Source organism: Sminthopsis crassicaudata, chromosome 3 (assembly GCF_048593235.1).
Source record: "Sminthopsis crassicaudata isolate SCR6 chromosome 3, ASM4859323v1, whole genome shotgun sequence".
NCBI classification, from domain to species: domain Eukaryota; kingdom Metazoa; phylum Chordata; class Mammalia; order Dasyuromorphia; family Dasyuridae; genus Sminthopsis; species Sminthopsis crassicaudata.
Window position 1 is genome coordinate 65926883 of NC_133619.1, and position 24715 is coordinate 65951597.

The 24715-nt window shown below is 38.5% G+C and overlaps 1 protein-coding gene across 3 annotated transcripts in view; it reads right to left on the reverse strand.

Moving 5' to 3' along the window:
- The window catches only part of SMARCAL1 (SNF2 related chromatin remodeling annealing helicase 1), a 79701-nt gene that overhangs the window by 40872 nt on the left and 14114 nt on the right, over window positions 1-24715 (reverse strand). For all 3 annotated transcript variants that reach the window (XM_074298738.1, XM_074298737.1, XM_074298739.1), the window contains exons 6-8: window positions 15350-15533; window positions 6874-7024; window positions 4291-4449 (exon numbers count right to left, since the gene is read on the reverse strand). In XM_074298738.1, coding sequence (XP_074154839.1) covers window positions 4291-4449; window positions 6874-7024; window positions 15350-15533 — 494 coding nt within the window. The remainder of the gene's footprint in view (window positions 1-4290; window positions 4450-6873; window positions 7025-15349; window positions 15534-24715) is intronic.

Below are 24715 nucleotides of genomic sequence, written 5' to 3' on the forward strand. Positions count from 1 at the left end.
TGGAAAAATTAGGCTATTAATACACTGTTCAGGGAATTGTGAACTGATCCAACTATTTTGGAGAACAATCTAGAATTAAGCTCCAAGGATTAAAAAACTATGTTTTTTTACCCAGCAATATCACCATTAGATTTGTTCCCCAAAGTGATAAGGGAAAATGGGAAAGAACCTATAAATTCTAAAATATTTATAGCAGTTTTCTTTGTGGTGACAAAGAACTAAAAATTGAGGGGACACTCATCAATGAGGGAATAGATAAACAAGCTGTGGTATATGATTATGATGGAATACAGTTGTGCTATAAGAAATGATGAGCAAGTTGACTTTGGAACTTGCATGAAATAATAGAGTGAAATAAGAAGAAATAAGAAAATATTGTATAGCGTAACAACAATATTGTTCAAAAAATAACTGAATTATTCTGACTAACATAAATATTCGAATCAACTACAAAGGACTCATGAAGGAAAATGCCATCCACTCCCAAAGAAAGGACTGATAATTAGAAGTATAGACAGTATGGTTTTGCACACATACACACACACCCTTCTATACCAAATGGTGACCTTCTCTACTGTGCAGTGAGGAGGGAGAATGGGAGATGGTTAAAACTAAAATGTAACCAAAAATAAATAAATAAAATTAATTTTAAAAAAAGAAAAAGAAAAAAACTAGTAATCATAAACTAATGCAAGTAGTAAAAAATCTTTTCAGTTGTTTGACTCAGTGTCTACTACTAAGTAGCAGAAGAGAGAATGGGCTGGTAAACATGGGGACCTGCATAAAAGTTATTCATACAATGGAAAGGCTTGGGCTAGGCTTAGAGGAGGGTGTATGAACGTTCTGAGGTTTAATTCCTCCCTTTTCTATTATGCTTCACTGTTACCTAATGCAAGATTTGATTCTATTCAATTCTATTCTATTTCTCTTCCCTCTGCTTCTGGATAGCCCTGGAGAGGGAGCTGATATCAGCAGAAATGCCTTAAAAAGACAAGACAGCCAGGTGCAGTTTTATCCATGGAATACAGTTTATCTAGAGGCTATATATTTTGAGTGCAAGAAAATGTGGCTTTCCTTTAAAGGAAGGAAAATAAGCAGATCCCAGGCCCAAAACAAACAGCAAATAAAAACCAGACACAGCTGTCACCTCCTTCCATGAATGTGCTGATTAAAGAAAAAAGAAAACCCCAAACCCTGACAATCTAAAGAGGAGACAGCTGTCCTGATGATGATGGATCCTGCCTATGGATCAAAGAAGTCCCTTTGGATAGAAATGTCCATGTTCACTGGGAAAGCAGACTGAAGGAGTAGGAAGAACACAGTAGCTGGAATCAGGAGGACTGGGATTCAAATCCAATTTCTGCTATGACTGAGTGGGTTGTTTATTTAATTTTATCTCTCTGACTCTGTGCTCCCTGATTTTATTTTATACTTTAAAATTTCTTTTAAAAATTATTTATTTGGTATTTTATTTTCCCCAATGAACTTGTAAGAACAATTTTTAACATTAATTTCTAAAAATTTTGAGTTCCAAATTTTCTCCTTCTGTTCCCTCTCCCCTCATTGAGAAGGCCTGCAATTTGTCATAGGGAATACCTGTGTAGTCCTTTTCCATATTAATCATTGTGAGAAAAGGCAAAGAAAAAAAAAAAAGTATGCTTCAATTTACATTCAGACTTCATCAGTTTTTCCTCTGGAGTTGAATAGCATTTTCCATCATAAGTTCTTCAGAATTGTCTTGGATCCTTGCATTGATGACAAGAGTTAAATCATAGTTAAATCATTCATTGTCGATCATCTTGTAATATTTCCAGCTGCGTACAATGTTCTGCTGGTTCTTTTCATTTCACTTTATATCAGTTCATTTAAGTCTTCCCAGGCTTTTTTGAAAGCATTCTGCTTGTCATTTCTTATAGCACAATAGTATTCCAGCACAATCATATGCCACAATTTGTTCAGTCATTCCCAATTGATGAGCATCCTGTAAATTTCTAATTCTTTGCCACCACAAAAAAGAGCTGTGGTATAATGAATGATCTCTCAGAACCTAAGCAGTTTGGGATCCTAGGATCTTGGCATTCTTTATATCTAATCATCAAGAACATCTTCAATCATAAAATAAAAAATCTTCAACATACCATAAAAACAAACATCACTTTACTTTTAGATATAATATTTCTGTTAAATTAGAAGAGGATTAGAAGTTAGAAGAGGTATTAGAATGGGTTGCAATATATTGTGTCACAAAAGGGGACAGCTCCAGAGGAAATTGGGAAGATACTTACTGATATATGACCTGATGCAGAACAAACAGAGCAGATTCAGGAGAAGAATGTATAAAATATCATTATGAAGGAAAGTAACTTTGAAAGACTTTAGAACTCTAATCACTGCAATGATAAACCATGAATCCAGAGGACATATCATTCACCTGCTGCCAAAAAGTGATGAATTAAAATTACAGAATGAGACAATCTTAGACATGGTCAACATGGGATTTTGCTTCTGCTTGGTTATGCAAATTTATCATAAGGTTGTGCTTTTTATGGGAGGGAATGTGGAAAAACTAGAACACTGATGAATTGTTGGTGGAGTTGTGAACTGATCCAGCAATTTGGAACTATGACCAAAAGGCAATCAAACTGTGCAGTACATAACTCTTTAATCCATCAATATCAATGCTAAGTCTGCATCCCAAAGGGATCAGATCATAAAAAGGGGGAACAAACTTATTTGAATGAAAATATTTTAGTTGCTGTTCTGTGGTAGCAAAGAATTGGAAATTGAGAGAATGCCAATCAATTGGCAAATGATTAAATAAATTGTGGAATATGAATATAATGGAATATCATTGTGCTATAAGATATGACAAACAGGATGCTCACAGAAAAACTTACATAATCTGATGCAGAGCGAAGTGAGCAGAACTAGGAGAACAGTGTACCCATTAATAGCAAAACTGTATGATGATAAACTATGACTGACTTAGCTCTCAACAATACAATGATCCAAGTCAATTCCAAAAGACTCATGCTAGAAAACTGTCCACCTCAGAGGAGTCTGAATGCAGATCTAAGCATAGTTTTTATTTTGTTTTTTTCATAATTGTTTTCTTCTGTTTTGTTTCTTCTTCACAACATGACTTATATGGAAATATGTTTTACATGACTATACATATATAAGCCATATCAAATCGCTTACCATATTAAAGAGAAGGAAGAAGAAAAATTTAACACTCAAAATCTTATGAAAATGAATGTTAAAAATATTTTTATATGTAATTGGAAAAAATAAAATATTTTTTAAAAAGGGAAAAAGATCTATTGGTAGAAAAAAATTTTTTTGTGGAAGCTAAGAATTGTAAATCAAGGGGACATCCATCAATTGGGGAATGGCTGAACCAAGTTATGGGATATGTTTGTGATGAAATACTATCGTGGTATAAGAAATGACAAGCAGTATGCTTTTTTAAAAACCTAGAAAGAATTATATAAAATTATACAAAGAGAAATGTGCAGAATCAGGAGAACATTGTAGATGATTATAGGTATATTATAGAAATAGTGTAAGATGAAGAACCATGAAGGATTTTGCTATTCTCAGCAATATGGTCATCCAAGATAATCCCAAAGGATTCATAAAAAATGGCATCTGCCTCCAGAGAAAGAACTGATGTTGTCTGAACACAGATTGAAGCATATTTTTCTTTTTCTTCTCTTTCGTCCCTTCCTTCCTTCCTTCCTTCCTTCCTTGCTTCTTTCCTACTTTTTTCCCCTCTTCTTTCTTCCTTTCTTTTTCAAGTCTTCTTGCACAAAATGACTAATATGGAAATGTTTTATATGATTGTACATGTATAATATATATTAGATTGTTTACTGTCTTGGGATATGGAATAGAAAGTGAGAGGGAAGAATAGAATTTGAAACATAAAACTTAAAAAAAAAAGAAACAATGTTAAAAATATTTTTACATGTAATAAGAGAAACAAAATATTTTTAAAAAAGAAATTAAGCAAATCAAATCTAATAGGAAATAGGGATAACTTGAGCAGACACCATCCTTACGCCCAGGACTGAGGAGACACACTAAACAGTTCTAGGGCAGGCTGCTGAAGGCTCTGCCACTCTAGGATCCCTTCTACAGTAGTCTCTCCTGAAGGAAACAAGAGCCTCCATTCAGACTGTAGAGGGAGGAGCCGCCCTGATTCTCCCACAGACAATTAGGAGCTTTGATTCAAGCGACTTGGAGTTCAGGAGAAAAAAGGAATCATAAAGACACAAGAATACTTACAATAATAATTACTTGAAAAGAAGTTTTTAGTTGTTTTTTCAACTTGCTGAGAAGGTCAAAACTAACGATATTGATCAAGCCAGCTGTCAAACTATCTTTCCCGGTCTCGACCACGTTGGTGCTATCTGGGCTGAGGGAAGGCAGCCAGTGGTGGAAGGCCTGCAAAGGAAAGGAGAGGTAAACCCAACTGAAACAATCCCCACCAGGAGGTGCAATGTCCTGCAAGCTCAATCTGGTCATCTCCCTTTTCTATCCCCCACCCCCTCACTAATATTATCACCTCTTCCCTGCCATCCACCATTTATCTATAAATTTCCCCTTTAAACAAGCCTGAAAGCCCATAAAAATTTCCCTGAAACTGTCACACCTCCTTTCTATTTCTCAAAATCAGTACCCTGACTTTATTATTCATATTTGCTTTATCTCTGTTGCCTCTAAAACAACTGTGAGCCATGAAGTGGGCCATACGTGAAGCCATCTGCTTACAACAGACATACTCTCTCACGTTTGCATCACCTGTCAAATCAATATGTGAGTCAGAGGAAAGTCATGGGGGGGTCCTTCATGGGTCAAGGGGCAGGCTCTGTGTGCTCCCTGTGTCTTCCTGGTGCTATCCAACATCCCTGTGCTTTGCTTTGAATCCCCTCCTTCTCTTCCTATCTCTCCCCAAGTCTTTCTAAGTCTCCTGCCAGCAGGTATCCACGAACAGATCTCAGAGGAGTCTGTTGAACGTGAATAAGACATAATTATTTCAGTATCCTTGGTTTCCTTTATAATCCTAGTTAAATTACACATTTGAAAACATTGGAGAAGTCCTGAGTCAGCATCAGCTGAACCCAAAGGGTCCAGGGGACAAAGGTGGTTAAAAGACTCTTGCCAAAGAACTTGTGAGGGTCCGAAATGTTTTCAGCTCTTCCTCTGAAAAGCACCCCAGCTCTTTCAGAGAACTGTACTACATATGGCAATCTAACAAGCAACACAAACTAAACAAATGTGAAATGCGTAGTCACCAGAAGCACGGATTCAATTGACAGAGAGAAAGACAGAATGACTGGTTATTTGGGCATATACGAGAAAGCTCTGCTTCCCTATCAGAGAAAAGCATAGGTGGGTGCTTGTGTAGACATCGGTCTATCCCGGACAACACTGCTATCTTGATCAGAGATGTTCTTCCTTCCTTCTCAAAGAGGGCCATGACATCAGGGAGGTGATCCATAACATGCAAGTGAATTGGATTTAAGTGAGGGAGGGTGTGCAAGGTCACCTGTCCCACTTTCCCCTCCAGAGCCCTCTGCGTCCAGTGGTCAGATATTAATCGGGGGACACTTAAGAAAGGATCAAACTATTGGGAAGCCAAAATAATTATCAAAGGGCTGAATGAAGGCTCAGGGTTTTAATCCATTTTTCCTTTTCCTTACACTGAAGAGTGTTAATGAAGTAGTCCAGTCCTTCCTTGCTGGGCCATGGAGAAGTCTGGCAGAAGAGTTAAATCCTTGGAAAAGGCTAGATTTTTAAAAATGGATTGTTAGCTTTGTCCCAATGGCAGGAAAGGAGCACATCCATTTGAATGTAAGCCTTTGAAAGGCGGAGGCTGTTTTACTCCAGTCTGTATCCTGGGAAATCCCTGATGATTGATTAACTGACAATACCAGTTTCCTGTTTTATTCCTCCTTTGTTCTCAGGAGAGGACCAGTGATATCTTGAGGGTGATGTCTTGACTTGACCATGAATTAGATATGAGTGGGGTAGAGCTGCACTTGGAGTCTAAGTCACCAGCCTCAGTCACTCCTCCAGTGATAGCAGCCCAGTGGCAAGACCAAGGTCAGGATAACTAGCTGTGGCCCAGGATGCAGTGGGTAACCTTGGCCTTTCTAAGTTAAGGTCTTTTCCAGGCCTCAGATTGTCTGAGACCACGGCATTCAATGATTGAGGGATGGGTGAGCACTGAGACAAATTATGGCTCAATTCACCATCATAAAGATAACAATTTGGAATTGAGGAAGATTCTCAATTTCTAACCAGAATAGAAAACAATTACTATTTCCAATCATTCTAAGGCATCATAGGAGTCAGGTAAGCTTCGGCTGGATCTATTATAGGTCATTCAAGGAAAGCCAGAATGATTTAGGTTTTAAGGTGGAGTCAAGCAGTGCCATTTAAAACATAGGCTTTTAAAAAAACCTGTCTTTCCAGAGCTATATATCAAGAAATCAAAAAGGAAAACCATGAAGGACAAAAAGTAAGTTTTCCCGGCTTCTTTTAAAAAAATTAATAATAAAAATTAATTAATTAATATAAATGCTATAAATATATGAATAATATAAGTAAAGTAGATTCTCAGATCTAAACTGATATAGACAGAGTAAAGAGTGATAAACTTAAGATCGATAATCTAGGACAATTCCCTAAACCAGTCAGAAAAGGACTTTATTCTTTCCTTAAAAGCCTTCAAGGAAGGGATTATACAACTTCATTTTGTTACACATGTCACCGTCACCCAGTCCCTCCAGCTAGAATGCCTTCCTTACACACACACACACACACACACACACACACACACACACACACACACACAGAATTAACCTGTTCCCAGGTGAATCGCACTGATGAAGGAGTAACAACTAATAGAGGCCATTCTTTCCGATAATATGCAGCAATACCGATGGCCTGGATCGTCTTCCCCAAGCCCATGTCATCTGCAAGAAGCAAACGGCCTCCGTGGGATATGGCAAAACTACAAAAAGACAAAGTAAGGATTAGAACAGCCTCAACTTTCCAATGACTTTTACTATGTAATTAATCATCAAATATAATTTAACAAAAACCTCTGTGCATAATAATAATAATGCCAAGAAGAACTAGCATTTACATAGCATTTTAAGATTTCAAAGTGCTTTATAAATATTATTTTATTTTATCTTCTTGACAACCCTGAAAGGTAGGTGCTATTACTATCATTACCATTTTATAGATGAGGAAAATAAGGCAGATAGAGGTTAAGGAATTTGCTTAGGATTACACAACGAGTAAGTGTTTGAGATTGGATTTAAACTCGGGTCTATCTACTTTACAAATAAATATGCATGTATCCAGTCTACAGAAGCTTATAATTTAAGTTAATGTCCAGCTTAAATTAATTCACCTAAAATCAAGTTGCTTGTATAACCCCATCTCAAGAAGGGAAGAGAGTCTTGGAAAGTCCTATTTAACTCACACAAAATGACAAAACCAAAACATACTAAAGTGAAACTATGAGATGAAATGTTTTAGGCAAAATGGTTTTGGGTTAATGATGCAGGCCAATTAGAACAGGCTACTTATTCCCCAGAAAGAGAGGAACAAGCAGCTAGGGCAGAAGTCCTTAACCTGGAATCCATGAACTTTAAAAAATACGTATTTTGTTACCTATTTCAATAGAACTGCCTTCCTTTGTGATACTGTATATCTTATTTTCTAAATTTTTGATAACTATATTTTAGTCCCATGGGTTTACTTTGTTATGCCATGTATTTTATTATGCTTTTAAAATTATCCTTCTGAGAAGGGCTCTAAAGGTTTTACCAGTCTGCCAGGAGGCCATGATACCCAGAAAGGTTAACAGCTAGGCTAGCAGCAGCTAGAAAGATTGATGAATATCTTTTTTTTTTTTTTTAATTTTTTTAATTTTTTTATTCATTTTTCCAAATTATCCCCTCCCTCCCTCCACTCCCTCCCCCCGATGGCAGGTAATCCCATACATTTTACATGTGTTACAATATAACCTAGATACAATATATGTGTGTAAATACCATTTTCTTGTTGCACATTAATTATTAGCTTCCGAAGGTATAAATAACCTGGGTAGATAGACAGTAGTGCTAACAATTTACATTCGCTTCCCAGTGTTCCTTCTCTGGGTGTAGTTGTTTCTGTCCATCATTGTTGATGAATATCTTTGAGTGTGGCCCAACTCCCAAAGAATTCTACCAAATTATGTGCTTAACATTAGTAGACCCTCTCCTGCTGGCGTATGTATGATTTGCTTTTTTGTTCATCCTAGATTGAAGCATTTAGCTCCCTTTGTGCATCTTAATATAAAAATACACAGTAGAAGATGTGGATCACAACATAGCATTTTCACCTTTTTGTTGTTGTTTGCTTGCTTTTTTTCTTTCTCATTTTTTTCCCTTTTTGATCTGATTTTTCTTGTGAACATGATAAATGTAGAAATATATAATTAAATAAATTTAATAATACATATTTATTATTTTCATTTATTTTGTTAATATATATTTATTTTTAATAAATACATATTTTTTTTAAAAAATTAAGTATTTACAAAAATACATTACATATGCAAATGGTGGCCTGAACCAGGGTAGATGCCTGAGTTTCTATTTTATAGGCCTTAATTCCTACAGTCACACTGAGGCAGGCAACTAGGAGGCTAGTGAGATGCTCGGGCACAAGATCCTGCACCCTTTTTGCAGAAGTGAATCTAGTCACTAAAACGATTTGTGTACTATCTCCAAGTCCTATAGTCTGATTAGTTTAATGGGTGCTTTGTCTATGTTCCTTGAAATCCCAACCCTAACTCACACAAATCAATCCCCTTGTTTCGGCATAAAAACATAAGAACAATCTACAATTAACTTCCTGGGCGCCTTCCCCAAAATGTCATGATACCCAAGACAAAACAAGAGAATTCTGAGAAGTATGTCTAGCAGGTATCCCATTTAAAAAGATACCCGACTGCTAAAAAGATAACACAATGGATAGAGTGCCAGACTTGGAATCTGGAAAAGCTGAGTTCAAATTTGAGTTCAGACTCTTATGAGCTGTATGATGCTAGGCAGGTCACTTAACCTACACCTGACTCAGTTTCCTTATCTGTAAAGTTGTTTAGTCATTTAGTCATGTCTGACTCTTCCTGACCTCATTGGGACTTTCTTGGCAAAGAAATTGGAATGGCTTGGGCTTGCCTTTTCCTTCTCCAGATAACTTACAGATGAGGAAACTGAGAGGCAAGGAGAGCTAAGGAACTTGCCAAGGACCAAAGTGTCTGAAGCTGGATTTGAACTCAGGCCCTCCTGACTGCAGGCTTGGCACTCTATCCACTGCTCCCCCTAATTGCCCCACCTTTGTAAAATGGGAATAATAATAGCACCTACATCCTAGATTTGTTGTGAGGATCTAATGAGATAACATAGATATTTTTTCATTTCCCCCAGTTACACATAAAGCATTTCTTTTTCTGGTTATACATGTACATTCACTTTTTTTTTTTTTTTTTTTAACACAATTTCCTTATGAATCATGTTGGGAGAGAAAACAGAACAAAAGGGAAAACCACAAGAGGAAAAAAAAAAAAAACAGAAGAAGAAGAAAAAAGGGAACATGGCATGGGTTGATTTACATTTAGTGAGATAGTATTTTTAAGTGGATACAGATAAATGCCTGCCACTACTTTTACCACCTCTCAAAGGCAAACAGAACAGGTCTTTCATGTTGTTCTATTGCCCTTTGTATTCTCAGCAACCACAACAACTGATCACGGCCCAGAAAGAAGAGACAACTTTCTTCCCAGCACTCCCTGGGAACTCCCTATTCCTTTCCCCATCAAAGTAGAATCAAGTTAGTAACAACAACAGAAGGAAGCTAGAGATGCTCAAACATTATTTTGCTTCCACTTTTTTTTTTCCTGCCAAGAAGAATGGGTGGATGGGGAAAAAAATAAGAATGGCTAAGAGAGGTACGATACCAAAGTTAAATAAGGGAATAAAGAAGAGAAGACCAAGGCTGCCATTAAAAGTTCAGTTCAGCTGAATTTAAAGGGCTGGTGAATGGGATTGCTTAATTATTCTCAGTGATAAATGAATGACTGTGGTAAACAGGATGAGAGAAGGGTGGATATTGTTCCGGCTGCCAACAGAGGGAAGATTGTGGCAGTGGCAAGCAGCAGGCTGGTAAACTTGGCTTTGATTCCATTCCTAGCCACATGCTAGAATGTATATTATTAAAGGCACAGTTAGTGAACATGCAGTGGAGTAGGCTGGCTAAATTAGGACGTAATGTCAGTGCCGTTAGTTCTAGTTTTAATACCCATGAAGGCCATTTGACTTTGCTTTAGGATCCTTGACCATGGAAAGCGTGACCAACAGTCAAAAGCAATGCTTTCAGGTTAACAATCCACAGTGAAAGTACATGTTCATTCAAAATGGTTCTTCTGGCCCAGGAAGAGTTAAAAAAGACTGATCATTGTGAATGTGAAGAGACCACTAAGCATGAGTTCTATACCTGGCACAGAGCAAAATCCTTTTTGCGTAATTCTCAATCTTTGGTGTGTGTGACAAAGTAGTATTATTCATCTGCCATTTCTTGGATGGCAAAGGTTGTCCCTCATAAGCAGAATCATCACAGCTGGCACTTATAGAGCCCATTAAGCCTTGCAAAGTGCTTTGCAAATATTGTTTTATTCCCTTAATAACCATGGGAAGTAGATTCTGTTATTCTATTCTTTTCATATATCAAGAAACTAAAGCAGATGGATGTGACATGCCTGGGCTTACAAAGTGCACAAAGCCAGATTTGAACTCAGGCCTCCCTGACTCTACTCCAGGCCTGCAGGGCATCCAGTGCATCACCTAGCTGGCCTATCTTCTCACCTCCTCCATTCAGAATCTCTAATTGCTTCCAAATAAACCCAGCTCAATCACTGATTCTTTGAAAAGGCCTTTCTTCATTTGGACTTTCTAACTGCTGGTACTGAACAGTCCCCTTTTTACATTCACTTTTTACATATTTTGAATAATTTTACATGTACATATGCAGATTATTGCTCCCTACAGAATGTAAACTCCCTGAGAACAAGAAGCATTATAAACAGAAAGCTGATACGGATGATTTATCCACGTTTTAATAAAGTCGTTGGTAAAATCTCTCTTACAAAAAATAAGGAGGGATTTGGACCAGATGGTGGGCGAATTAGAAGGCCAGATGAATAGCTGGATCCAAAAGGACTCTTTACTAACTTGGTGCTTTCTTGAAGGCCTTCAGGAGAGGCTCTGAGGGATTTTTCTTGGCCCCATACCATTAAATTTTTTTTTTTTTTTCAATTACTTAGAGGATGAAGGTACAGATGATGGCATGCTTATCACATGTCACAAAAGCCAGGAGGGATGGCTGACGCTCCATGGAAGTCAGGAACTAAGACAATGCTGGCACATTATTTAGTAAACTCAACCTAATAAGGTGAAGTTTAATATGAATAAACATAAAGTCTTACTTCTGGGTTCAAACAACTGACTTCACAAATACAAAATGGAAAAGGCATTGTTAGAGAGCTATTTATCTGAAAAAGATCTGAGGGTCATGGTGGTCTTCAAGTTTAACTTTATTCAACAGTATTCCCATCACAGTTAAACAGTGTTCAAGTAGGCATGAGCTTCCCTAAGAGTCTACAAGAGAGACTTTACCAAAGATTTTGATTAACCAGATAAACCGGATTTGCAGCATTTCTCTGCTCTCTAGTTCAATAACCTTTTCAGAAAAGGAAATAAAGTTTCTGTGATCGCTTTAGCTGTTGTCTTCAGGGAGCTAACATTTTATGGGGAAAAACAATATGTTTACATACATGTAAGCGTACTTCCAGGGGAAATAAAGTGAGAGACGCTCAGCATTCCGCTCTAGGTAGACCTCGCCTGGAGTACACCGTGTCTGGTTCTGGGCACTATAACCGAGGTAAGACAAAGGTGAGCTAGAGAACACAAAGCAGGGGGCAACTAGGATGATGGAAAAAACGAGAGACCAGCTCAGGAGGACTTGTGAAGCCTGGAAATAGGAACCTTCAAGGGGGACAGGAGAAGATTCAGGGGGAGGAGTGGAGTGGGGGGAGGAGGAACATGGCGGCACTTTAAGTCCTTCAAAGCTTCCATGAGGAAGGGACATTGGGCTCATTCCCCATGGCTACACACGGCAGAGTTAGGAGCACCTGGAAAATGTCAGGAAATACCTCCCATCAAACAGCTCTGTGGAATCAGAATGGAGTGGCCCAAGGACCACTGGATTCCCCTAGACCCTGGAGATCTGTAAGCCAAAGGCTGGACGAGCCCATGGTGGGATGGGAAGAGGAAGCAGTTGGACTAAATGGTTGCTGAGGACCCTTCAACTTCTGTGATTCTTCTCTCAGGACTTCCAACTTCTGCCTAGCTCCTTCATCCTATTTCTTGAACAGCCGCAAAACAAAACATAACAAAAATGATCTAAGGATAAGTTTAATTCCATTTAATTAAAGGCTAAGACCCAAGTAAGTACAGTGATATATTTGCTCAGGGCCACACCAGTACTAAATGACCAAAGCAGGATTTGGTTTTCTGACCCAAGAGCCCATACTCTCTCTACCATTTTATAAATGCTTTACTGTGCCTGATGATCTCTGAGATCCTTCTGGACACTTAAAATCTGACAATGGGTTCTAATTCTTTTCCTTTCCCCTGATTAACTCAGGATGCATGCACTTGTAGGTGACTGTAAGGGGCCTTTAAATGGGCTGCACCACAGCGCATCATTGAGGCCCGGAAGTAATTTCTGTGGATATTAGGACTGCCCTTGGGCGGGATCCTGTCCATACTGAGATAGCTTCGTAATGGGTGACTCTCTCGCTGATTGGCTGTGTGTGACCTCACAGGCCCTATGTAAGCCCACTGCAGGCAGCAACCGCCCTCTTTAACCTCGCGCTCTTCACCCTGGCTCCCCAGCCTGGGTGGCCAAGCCAAGATGGGTGGCCGAAAGAGGTAAGGGTTTTGGTAGTGAACACGTGGGTCTTCTGACCAGGTGTTCACTCGGGAACCAACAAGTCAGGGCATCAGTCAGGGCATTATGTGAGTAGGTATAATAAAGGCTTTTAAGATTACACGTGGCTGTTCTTGAGTGCGCTACCGGTTATTAAGCTATAGATTCAAGAGATTGTGGCCAGAGACCTTAGAAGGCCTCAGAGGAGGCGAGCCGGGTAGAGCTCACACTGCAGAGGACAGTGGTCAAAGGTACTCTGGGGGGTCTAGGACAGATTAGTAATTGTAACTGCCAGGAGGGCATGTTACAGGTGACAAAGTCATAAAGAAAGAGAAAAGGAGGATAAAGAAGCCTGAATCATCGACAACCTGGATGATTGTCTCCTAATAATGACCAAAATCACTTCTGGCACAGAGAAATGAACAATGTGGGGGATGGACTCCTCTCCCAATTTCTGCCCTCAAGTCCGGATTTGAATCAGAAAGTGGGGAAGAACTACAAACATCATTAGTGGCTTTAGCACCTGCCCTTTCCCAGAGTACAAAAAGATCAAGAGAGTTACCAAGATTCCAGTTTGCCGACTCAGGAGTGACGCGCACCTTGTCCCCGGGCACCCTCAGAAATTGGTTTAATGCAAATGGAGATGAGGTTAATAAACAGCCCTAGCTTGAGGAGTCCAATGGAACTGATGAAGAAGGGAGCTTGGCACAGTAGGGGATGGGTAATCTTTATCAGCTTAATGAAAAAACCATAGGAAAAAAGATTAAAGGAATGAACAGCACAGAAAGAAATTGGTTAAAACAAGGCCTAAAGGAGGGCTTAAATAGATAAAGGATAGAAATGTCAGGGAGAGATAAGGATTGTAGGAGTTTTATTTGGGCGGGGGCGGAGGTGGAACCTCTGGTAGTGATAAGAAGATAGGAAAGGGAAAGAAATAGATGGCACACACAGCTGGAAGCAAAGGGATATAGTGCGGATAGGTTCCTTCTAAGGGGCAAATTCAGAAGAATATCTGACAGCTATCTATCCAAATTATGATACGTTTTCTTAATGGAAATGGGTTCTAGTTAGGAGCTGACAGACTATTTCCAAATAATCAAGGATTCAGGTGCTACTTCTTTCCATTTCTCAGTTGCACAGAAATACTCCCCCCCCCCCCCCTTTTCAAATTCTTTCCCTCTTACCACCATTTCCCTCACCCACTGAGAAGGCAGGCAATATGATACCCATTATATATGTGAAGTCATGCAAATTATTTCCTTCTGAGTCACATTGAAAAAAAAAATTTTTTTTAAGTATAAATATGCTTCAATCTGCCCTCAAGGGTCCATCAGTTGTCTCTCCAGAAATAATAGGCAATGTGGTTATTGCCTATTAAAGGCAACTTTATTGTTCTGCTCCTTTTCTGATCTCTCACCTGCCTCTGAGTGAGGAAGGATGATTTAACTCAAACCAATGAATTTTGTTGTTTTTAACCTGAGATTCCAGGAGGATCAAAGCACTGCCAACATCCCCCAGAAGCTCCCATCAGATCCTGGTGAAGACGCTTGGGCCCTGAACTGAAAGAAACTTTGAGTAACATTAATCCCCAGGGCATCCACCTGCTTCCAAACTCACTGATCACAACCAGTTCCAGCAATCTCTTTGTAGATCATTCGTCCCAAACCCCTCAGCAGTCTCAGCTATGGAGAAAAGAATATTTCCCCCCCCCCCAAAGTCCTGGTTACAGTCATATGGTTCAATATCTGAATGGATATGACATTTAAAAAGATACAATGAAAACAGTCTTGCTATCATCTCTCTCATATGTATTGTGTCAAAGTGAGTCCTTAATAGCAGGACTATCTTGAATTTTTTTTTTTTCTTTATCCCAGGCATTAAATTTTTTTTTAATTAAAGCTTTTTATTTTCAAAAAATATGCATGGATAATTTTCAACATTCACCTTTGCAAAACTCTGTGTTCCAAATTTTTTCTCTCCTTTCCTCCCATCCCTTCTCCTAGATGGCAAATAATCCAATATATGGCACTAAATTTTTTAAAAATTTCATTTAAATAATAGAAAAAGGCCATGCAAAGGAGGTTAAAATTAATGGCTAAAAAAGACTTTAGCATTACCTGTAAATTATGGATTCACTCTAAGACCGCAGATAATCACATTAATCAATAACTAAATGTTTTCAGAAGAAGCTAATAGGAGATAAACCGTTATTATAGGTGACAGGGCAGCACCCATCTTACAGACTAAGGGCATGGCAGTGATCTGTGTGACCCAAGAAAGAGGCACCTACTTGACTCCCGTTCTCTGAAAGGGCATCAGACTAGACACAAGTTTTGAATCCACAGTGGAGAGGTCGGCCTCAGGTACTTCCTCTGGGTGAAGAGACTTCTTCTCAAGGTGGGCAGCAAAAGCCTGGAGCACCACCTTGGGCAAAGGTTCCAGCTGGATGCCGGGAAGCTGGCGAACCTCTTCCACTGAGGAGAGGAAAAAGACATGTCAGCTAAAGAATGTGTAGATAAAGGGGGGAAAGGAATGGCTCGATGGCATGGTCCAAAGGTATAATTTTTAACGGGGAGTTATCTGCTCCAGTTTAGCTTCTCAAAAGGGTTAGATAGTTCTCGGAGGGGTCCAAAGCTGTACAGACAGTTTTCATACTTTATTAAAATTCTCATTATGCAAAACTACAATTCTGAAAGAAATTCACATTCAAAAAAAAAAAAAAAAAGCTACATAAACTTCACTGGACAGTTCTGTGCTCTCTCTTTCTGCTCCTGCCCCTCATCTCAGCTCTGTGTCCACAGCCTCCCATTCTGCCACTGCCTCTGGAGACCTTTACTCTGTTCTGCCCACATGCCCACCCTCTCCGTCTCCCATAAGTACTGCTCATCTGTCCCCAGCCCCCACATGTCAGCCGGTCCTCTCCCATCTGTGTCTGCCCCCTTTATCTTCCTCTTAGTTCCAGCCCAGCTATCATGTGGCTGGCCAAGACCCAGATATATTCCTCCTCCTGCTCTTCCTTCTCTGTCCCCACCTGGCCTTGGATTATGTGCCAGGCCCCTCCCTCCACTGGCACAAGGCCCCCTTTCTTACTCCCTCCCCCTTTTTCCCTTTTCTGTGGCACAGGACAAATTTTGCATTACATAAAAAAACTGCTTTACGCAGAAGTCCTATGGAATACCCCACTTATATAAAGTGAAAAAAACTGTCCCCTTCCAAACCATCATGTTTGCTCCTAATAGCCCTTGGACATCTGGGACAGATCCAGTGGCCTGGGGAGGTTTTTAATCCATTCATCTCAGAAACTTTTTGTTTCTGATGGCCCCTGTCCCTGGTTGATGAGTCCCTCACCTAGTCCAATAGTCCAAGCAGGGCTCAACCCTGCTCCCATCCTCTTCTAAACAGTGTGGACCAGTGGGATACCCGATCCACTCACTTCAGTTCTGGAATCCGATCAAATCAACTCTACTCTGTTCCTTGAAGGGGTGTATCAATCTATTCCAGGGAGGGGTGCAGCCTTCTCCATTAGAATTTAAGCTCACCTTACATTCCCTATGTAGGGAATGTCTTTGCTGTTGTATTTTAATCCTCAACACCAGAAGGGTGCTACATAGCAATAAGCATTTAAGAAAATGTTTTTCCATTCATAGTAAAAAGTACTTTAAAAAATGCTTTTCCATTCAAAGTAATAAGAACTTAAGAAAATACTTTTTCATTCATAAGTACTTAAGAAAATGCTTTTCTACTCATAGTAATAAGCACTTAAGAAAATGCTTTTTTATTCATAATAATAAGTATTTAAGAAAATGCTTTTTCATGAATTCTTCAGTTTTCTCAACTACAGAATGTAGACAAAAAACTTATAAAGACAATGAAAATATACTTCAGATATGATAGAGCCCTGTTTTCAAGGACTTACAGACCCAGAGGTTACAACAATAGGACAGGTACACACATATAAGCTACAGTAAAAAGGACACCAGAATGACTGAGGGAAGAAAACTAAACAGCACGTCTTTAAAAATCTGAATGAGAAGGTTGATTTATTTGAGATGTATGGGTTAGTGGACAAGTTTATAGTCACAGATAAGTAGGATAAGCAAGCTGGTTAGGGTAATATATTAGTTTGGTAAGATTAAAACTAGAAAAGAGGGAACTCACTAAGGTCAGTTTAAAATATACAGATGGAAGGGGGAAAGGATGATTCTGGGACAAAAGACATGTAAGTATATATCGAATTTTTTAATGTCTTAGGAAAGGGGGAAGGAGGAAAAGAGAAAAATTGAAACTCAAATTGTTTTTTTTAATGAACATTAAAAATTATCTTCACATGTAATTGAAAAAATTAAAAATTATTGTTTTAAAAGGAAAAATATTTTTTAAATTTAAAAAAGTAAATGTACATTATTCCAAAAATTTTAAACTTTTATTAATTATATATACACACACACACATATGTATGTTTTTCTATATCTATGTTCACATATATGTTTATGTGTAACAGAGAGAGAGAAGAGAGCCTATAAGACTAAGAAGCCTGATTGACTATAGAGGATACCTTCCTATCTTTTCTTAAAAAAAGATGTCACTGTTTTCCCTTCTAGTCATCATCCCTATGGTTAAGAGGCATGAAAATAAACATACTTGGAGGCTGGAAGAAAAAGCGTGACTAGTTCATCACCTAAAGCTATTATTAGAAGAACCATCATTTTCTTTCCTGCTTCACTAGTGAATCACTCAGAGTTTTGGCTTTTGATTATGCTTTTCCTCTTAGTGATAGGGTCTTAACTCTGTAGGATGGGAGTGGGAAGATGATAAGAGTTATTGACCTATAGCAGGAAAAAAAAAAAGCTTATGGAGACCCACATGGAAATGAAAATTTCCTGAAGTCTGTTCTAATTTTTTTGAGAGAGGTTACTGTCCCATGATTCCTTTAATAGGAGGGAATATAACATTTTGTTCAATAAACATGATAAACATTTAAGAACATATTTCAATATCATATTATGAAAAAAAAGAAGAAAAATGAGGAAGAAAAAGAAATAAAGGGGGAAAGAGATGAGAAGGGAAAAAGGCTAAGAAATGGTCACAATTTCCATGTGGTAATGGAATCCTCCTGGAGCATTAGGGGGCACAGCCTCACTAGGGCATGTCCACACCTGAGGCAGATTCCTTCTAAGCAATGGCAAGGAAACAAGGACATGCTGTTGTTGAGATATGGTCAAAGGATTCCCTACTATTAATTCCATAGCATCAGTAGGCCCTGATGATGAGAGCATCAGAAGGGAAAGACAAGAAGGAAGGTCCAAAGGCCTTCACACGGTTCATATCCACTGTCAGTGGTTGATTTAATGGTCATTCTGCATTATTAAAGCATCACAGGATCTTAGGGGACTAGGACTAAAAGGGACCTCAAGGATCTCCTCATTCAAATTATTCATTTTCCAGAAGAGAAAAATGGAGGCCCAGAAAAGGGAATGAATGTCCTGCCCAGTCTACTGATTGCTGGACCCAGGCTTTGACCTGAGGACCTCTGACTCTAAATCTATCAGACCAGTCAGAAATGATGCACTAACTAATTAAAACCACGGCAGGCTGATCATTAGCACAGGCAGCCAGAAACATGAATTGAAAGTTCCAGAGGCAGCAGAATCCCCCTCCCACATTTTTCCATGGCCTGTACCTATTTCAGGGATTCCATGATGGAGAATTTGTCCCTGATTCAATGTTACCTGATTAAAATATTATGTTTTGTTTTGTTTTTAACAAAAATTGTGAGACTGATTTTTATCCCCCCCCCCCACTCCCAAATCATCACACTGGTAAAGAAGTGAGGAGAGGGGAGGGGCAGGGATAGAAAGAAGGTATTCAGTCCAGTGAAACCAGAAGTTCATCCCAGCTTCTTTCTATGCTATGTCTCACAAGCCCTCACTCAGCTTTTCCTTGAAGACCTCTAGTGAGCTCCCAAGACAACCCATTCCACTTTAGGTAGTTCTAATTGGGAAGTTTTTCCTTCTATCAGAAAAAAAAATTTACCTAAATGTGCCCCTTTGTGGCTTCACCTGGAAAGATGAGCCTTCAGAGCTATCCCATCCCCTGTTCTCACTTCACTGACGCTTATATGATAGGAACTTGAGGTCTTTCCTTGACCTGATACACTGTCCATTACACCTCCAACATCCTTCTTAAAACCCAGCCTCACCTAGCATAGGACAATCTGTCTCCCATCTTCTTACACCTGGAACCTCAGCTTCTCTTAATGTAACCCCAGGAGTTTTTCCTGGAACCATAAGATGCTGAATCTTAAAGCTCCCAGATTGTTTTCAGACAAACTCCTGCTAATCGTGTCTCCCCCATTTGGTACTTTTGAAATCCACTCTCTCACCCATGCATAAACCATTATATTGGTCCCCACTGAGTTTCATCATATCAGATTTGGCTCCATATTCTAGCCCATCAAGATCTTTTTAGTTCTTGACTCTATCATCTAAGGTACCTGCTGTCCTTTTCAGCTTTATGCCATTTGCAAATTTGATAAGCATGCCATCAAATCAATGACAATAATGTTAACACCGTGCAAAGTTTACAGCACTTCCCCAAAAGATATATGGTCAAATGACAAGAACAAATAGTTCTTAAGAGAAGAACTGCAAAGAAGTCACAAACACATGAAAGAATGCTCACTGCAAATAGTCAAATATGACAACAAACGGTAATAGTCAATGCTGGAAGGGTTGTAGCTGAAGCTATGAAATGCACAATCATTTTAGAATTATGCAAATAGAGTGACTAAAATGGTCATGCTCCTTTAACCAGAAATTTTGGTTCTATATCTTCTATATTTTTATAATAATAAGTGACATTTATTATATATATATATATGACATATAAATAATAAATATATATTTATATTTTTTATATAAGTTATTGGGTTTATATTACAAGGAAATCATCAATAAGAAGAAAGTCACTTTGTACACCAAAATTCTTATAATAGCACTTTTTGCAATAGCAAAAAATTATAAACAAAGTTGATATCCATCAATTGGGGAATGGCTAGACTGTAATACATGAATATATTGGAATATCATAATAAGAAATGATGTATGTACTAAACATAGAGAAGCACAAAAAGATATGAACTGATGCAGAGTGAAGTAAGCAGAGCCAAAAATAAAATAGATATGACTACACACACACATAAAACAAAAGTGAATGTTACAAAATTATATATATATCAAGCATGACTTGAATGAAGAATTATGAAAAGACACTCCTAATTCACTTCTTCATTAAAGGTGAGAAGTCCACGGGAATTGCACATTAGGAATATTTTCAGACTTTTTCAATTAATTGATCAGTTGTGCTCATTTTCTTCCTTTTACTTTTTTTAATCTTAAAAATATCATTTGGTCTACAGAATATCGCTCAGAGATAGAAAACGAGAGGAACACTGAAAAAACTATAAGGATGTAAAAATATTAGGTATCATGAAAACATTTTTTTTTTTAAATGAAATGACAGGTCAAAGACAAGCATAAATCTTTTGGGCATTCCACTGAAAATTATTGACAAATCTTTGGATCTATTCATTCAATCAATTCTCAATCTAAGTACTTTGCTCTCATTGTTCCATCTCTTCCTGAAAGAATGGGAAAAAAAATTCAGCAAATGTTTTACTAAAATATAAATTAAAAAACCCCAAAACAACACAGCATTTTCCTGATCTAACAACTGGATAAAATTTCAAACAAGGAAATAAACTTAGTGTCATAACATTTTGGATGAATGCCCGCTCTATGTGAGCATCAATTTTTCCTTGTAGACAATCACTAACCACTTCCTTAAGAATATATCTAAGAAGTTTACCAAAAATTTAAATCAACCTCACTGGCCTAGAGTTCGCATAGTCTATACCCCTCCAACTTTGAAAGTCTGCCCTTCTCTAGCCCTTTTCTCCACCATCTTCCAAAGCTCACTTACAGTGATTTGTTCCAAGGTACAGCAAATAACCTGAACCTAAAGGCAGTTCGTTACTTTTTTGCTATCTCTAATGAGAAGGATGAGTTGGGATAGCAATTTTTTATTCCCTTTCTTTTTTTCTTATGAAATGGCTCATAATAAAGAATTAAAGGAAAGGGAAAGATTTATTGTAAAGAAATAAAGTTGATTTAAAAAACTATAACAATAAGTATATATTTTAAAAATAGAACAGCATTTCTCTTTGTTAGTTCCTCCAATTTTTGGAAGATGAGATTTTCATTAAGGCAAGAAATAATCAACTGCTCTGCTTTCATGAGAGAAAAACCTCCATTAAATGTTCAGATAATTGAATGCTTGCATGATTACTATATCATACCTCAGAGCTAGGCTTGTAATTTTCTTTCCTGAATGCCTCATCTAGTTCCTACTTCTGTCCCGGTGGTCTGTGGTACACTCCTAAGACGAAAATCACCTCTGTTAAGATCACTGCTGCTTCACCCTCCACCGATTATAACCCCAAAGCTTTTTCCCTCTGGTTCTATTTTTTTCACATAATCATATTTTCCAAATATTTGCTACCCTGAATCCTCACCCCTTCCCTCCACCCCTGCCACATGCATACTCTGTTTCTATAGAATAAGATAAACATATCCAACTGTTCAGATACAAACTTCAGTCATGGGGTTCATACTACCAAGCCTCAGTGATAACTTAGAAAGACTTCCTTGTGATAGACCCTCAAGTCCTTGGACTCTTCACATTTTGGGGGGCAAGGATGAAGGCAATTTGGGTTAAGCAACTTGTCCAAGATTATACGGCTAGTGTCTGAGGCCAGATTTGAAACCAGGTCTTTTTGACTCCAGGGCTGGTCCTTTACCCACTGTATCATCTCGCTGCCGCTGAACTTATTTTTGTTTTCCTTTTTCTTGGTTATACATGTACATTAATTTTTAAAAATACATATTTTTTTATGAATCATGTAGGGAGATAAAAATCTGAACAAAAGGTCAAAACCATGAGAGGAAAAAAAACCAAGAAATGGGGCGGGGGGGGAGTGAACACAGCATGTGTTGATTTTCATTCAGTCTCCATAGTTCGTTTTTTGGGTGCAGATGGCGTTTTCTACCCAAAGTTTGTTGGGATTGCCTTGGATCATTGAACCACTAAGAAGAACCAAGTCTTTCATAGTTGATCATCGCACATTCTTGCTCTTATTGCGTACAATGTATTCCTGGTTTTGCTTATTTCATTCAGCATCAGTTCAAGTCTTTCTAAAATCAGCTTGTTCATCATTTTTTACAGAACAATAATATTCCATTACCTTCACATGCTACAGCTTGTTTAGTCATTTCCCAAATGATGGGTATCTACTAATTTTCCAATTCTTCACTACCACAAAAAGAGCTGCTGCAAACATTTTTTGCATATGTGGGTCCTTTTCCCTCCTTTATGATTTCCTTGGGATACAGACTCATTAATGGCACTGCCGGATCAAAGAGTTTGCACGGGTTAATGGGCCGCCTTTGGGCATATGAACCCTTTTTTTTCGATATTCTGATAGCTATGCTTCAGGGAAATTGGTTTTCTTTGTAATCCTGGGAATTTCATTTTACGTATTTAAGAACATGATTCTCCAGGCTTCAAGTGTCCCACAGCACACCAAAAGAACTTATATCCTCTAACTTCAAAATCACTCTTCTTCCCACTCCATCACGCTTGTGTCCCCAAAGGGCTGGTGCAGTTTCAAGCTCCTTGGCAATGCTGTAACCCACAGAGGGATAGGCCTCGAGTCAGGAAGTCCAGAGCTCCAAATTGTCCTCAGAGACACTTTGCTCCGTCTCCTTTCCCTAACAGTAAATTGGGGAGAATGATAGCAGCTACCTCCCAGGGTTGCTGTGAGCGTCAACGGAGATAAATATATTTTAATGAGTGTTTCAGCACACAGTAGGTGCTACAGAAAAGTTTACTGCCTCCTGCCTGAGATACCCTGTATTTTATGGGAAGTCAGGAACATTATTACAGGAACATTCTTGGATTTATGTGAATTTCCAGAGGTCTTAAGGGTCACTTTTCTTTCCACACTGCAGTTACTACATAAACACTAGCTTTCCCCCACCTTATTTTTCAGCTTAAAGTCCTTTTGATGAGATATGCAGACTCTGAACCACATTCTTAGTTAAGGGCATCCTATCACTAACCAGGAGCTTAGTATTCCTCTATTCTCAATTTTATCTGAGAATTCCAGATCCTACTTTCTGTTGCCACTTCTTAAATAGCCCTTCACTCCCAAATCTGCTTTTTTCTTTAACAATAGCAAGAGCCTTGGGGGTGCTCAGCTTCTGGCCAAAGACTCCCAAACCTTTCCTCTGCTATACAGGTTTCTTTTGAGGGGATCATATGTGACCACACGAATTATGAGAAGGAGGATACTGACTTTAACTAGGTTCTCCTTTACTAGGATACAAGCCCCAGGAAACAAGCAGATCTTTCTACTGTTTTTACAAAGCGAGCGGGGCTGCTCTGGGTCCTTTGGCAGCAAGTTACCCACCATCCAGCTTTTTCTTCTTCCTCTGACCCTTGTTGGATGACTTCTCACAAGTCATTTTCTCACTCCTTGGAGCATGAGTCCCTACATTATGCTTAAAACCCTCAGTGCTCTCCTCTCCAGAAAACTCCACATTTGTTGTGGTTTGGATGCTCAAATGACATTTTTCTACTCTTTGGTCCCCTGACAAAAATCAAGTTTCCTCTCTGCCTCTTCAGATCCCCCTTACTTCTTCCTTTTTCTACTGAATTCCCAATTCCAGCTCTTCAGTTGTGGGATTCCTAGAATCACCAACTGATCATTTCATTTTGGAATGCTAATCAGCTGATAAACTACTGTTCACAACTCTTGAATTGTTCTTTATCCTTAAAAACTTTCAGGATTTCCTAAGAATAATGATGACAGCAAGCTTGGAAGAAGGAGGGGAAGGTGAGAAGGAGAAAAAGGTCAAGATCATCCTCTGGATTTCAAGTGATAGGAGCAGTAATACCCAAATAGAGCAGAGTACTGGACTTAGGGGCAAAAGAGAACGTGGTTCAAATATCACCTCTTCTATAGAAAAATCAAAGCAGGATTGATGATCTATCTGGCTGGAAGGATGGTGCTTCATAAGCATACTATTATGGCACCCAGATCTCTTCAACCATCCTCTCCATAACAAAGGCTTTGGCTTTGGGCAAATTATTTAATCTCCCTGAATCTCAGCCTCCTCATCTGTAAAATGGGAATAATATTTATAGTCCCTTCTCCATAAGGTTGCTGTGAGGAATGAGATAAAGTAAATCATCATCATCATCATCATTACTATTAAATCAAGACAGATGCCCTCCCCACATTCCTGTGAAATGGAATCAGTCTTGACTTTGCAGTTTTGGATTTTCTAGATTGGCTCTCCATAGTTTACAATCCTCTTTTTCCACAAGGCCTTAAAATGAGTCAGAGAAGAAAAAATTCCTACACACCAAATAGCAAATAGATATCCATTATAAATATTAATGTGAATGTGGAAGGCTGACCCATCTATTGCCACCTTAAATTGGTTTGTGTTTCCAATTTACTTAAGCTCTTTTATAGAGAAATCAAAACACATTTCTGTTCTCAACAAAACACAAGCACCAGTTATTCCTGGAA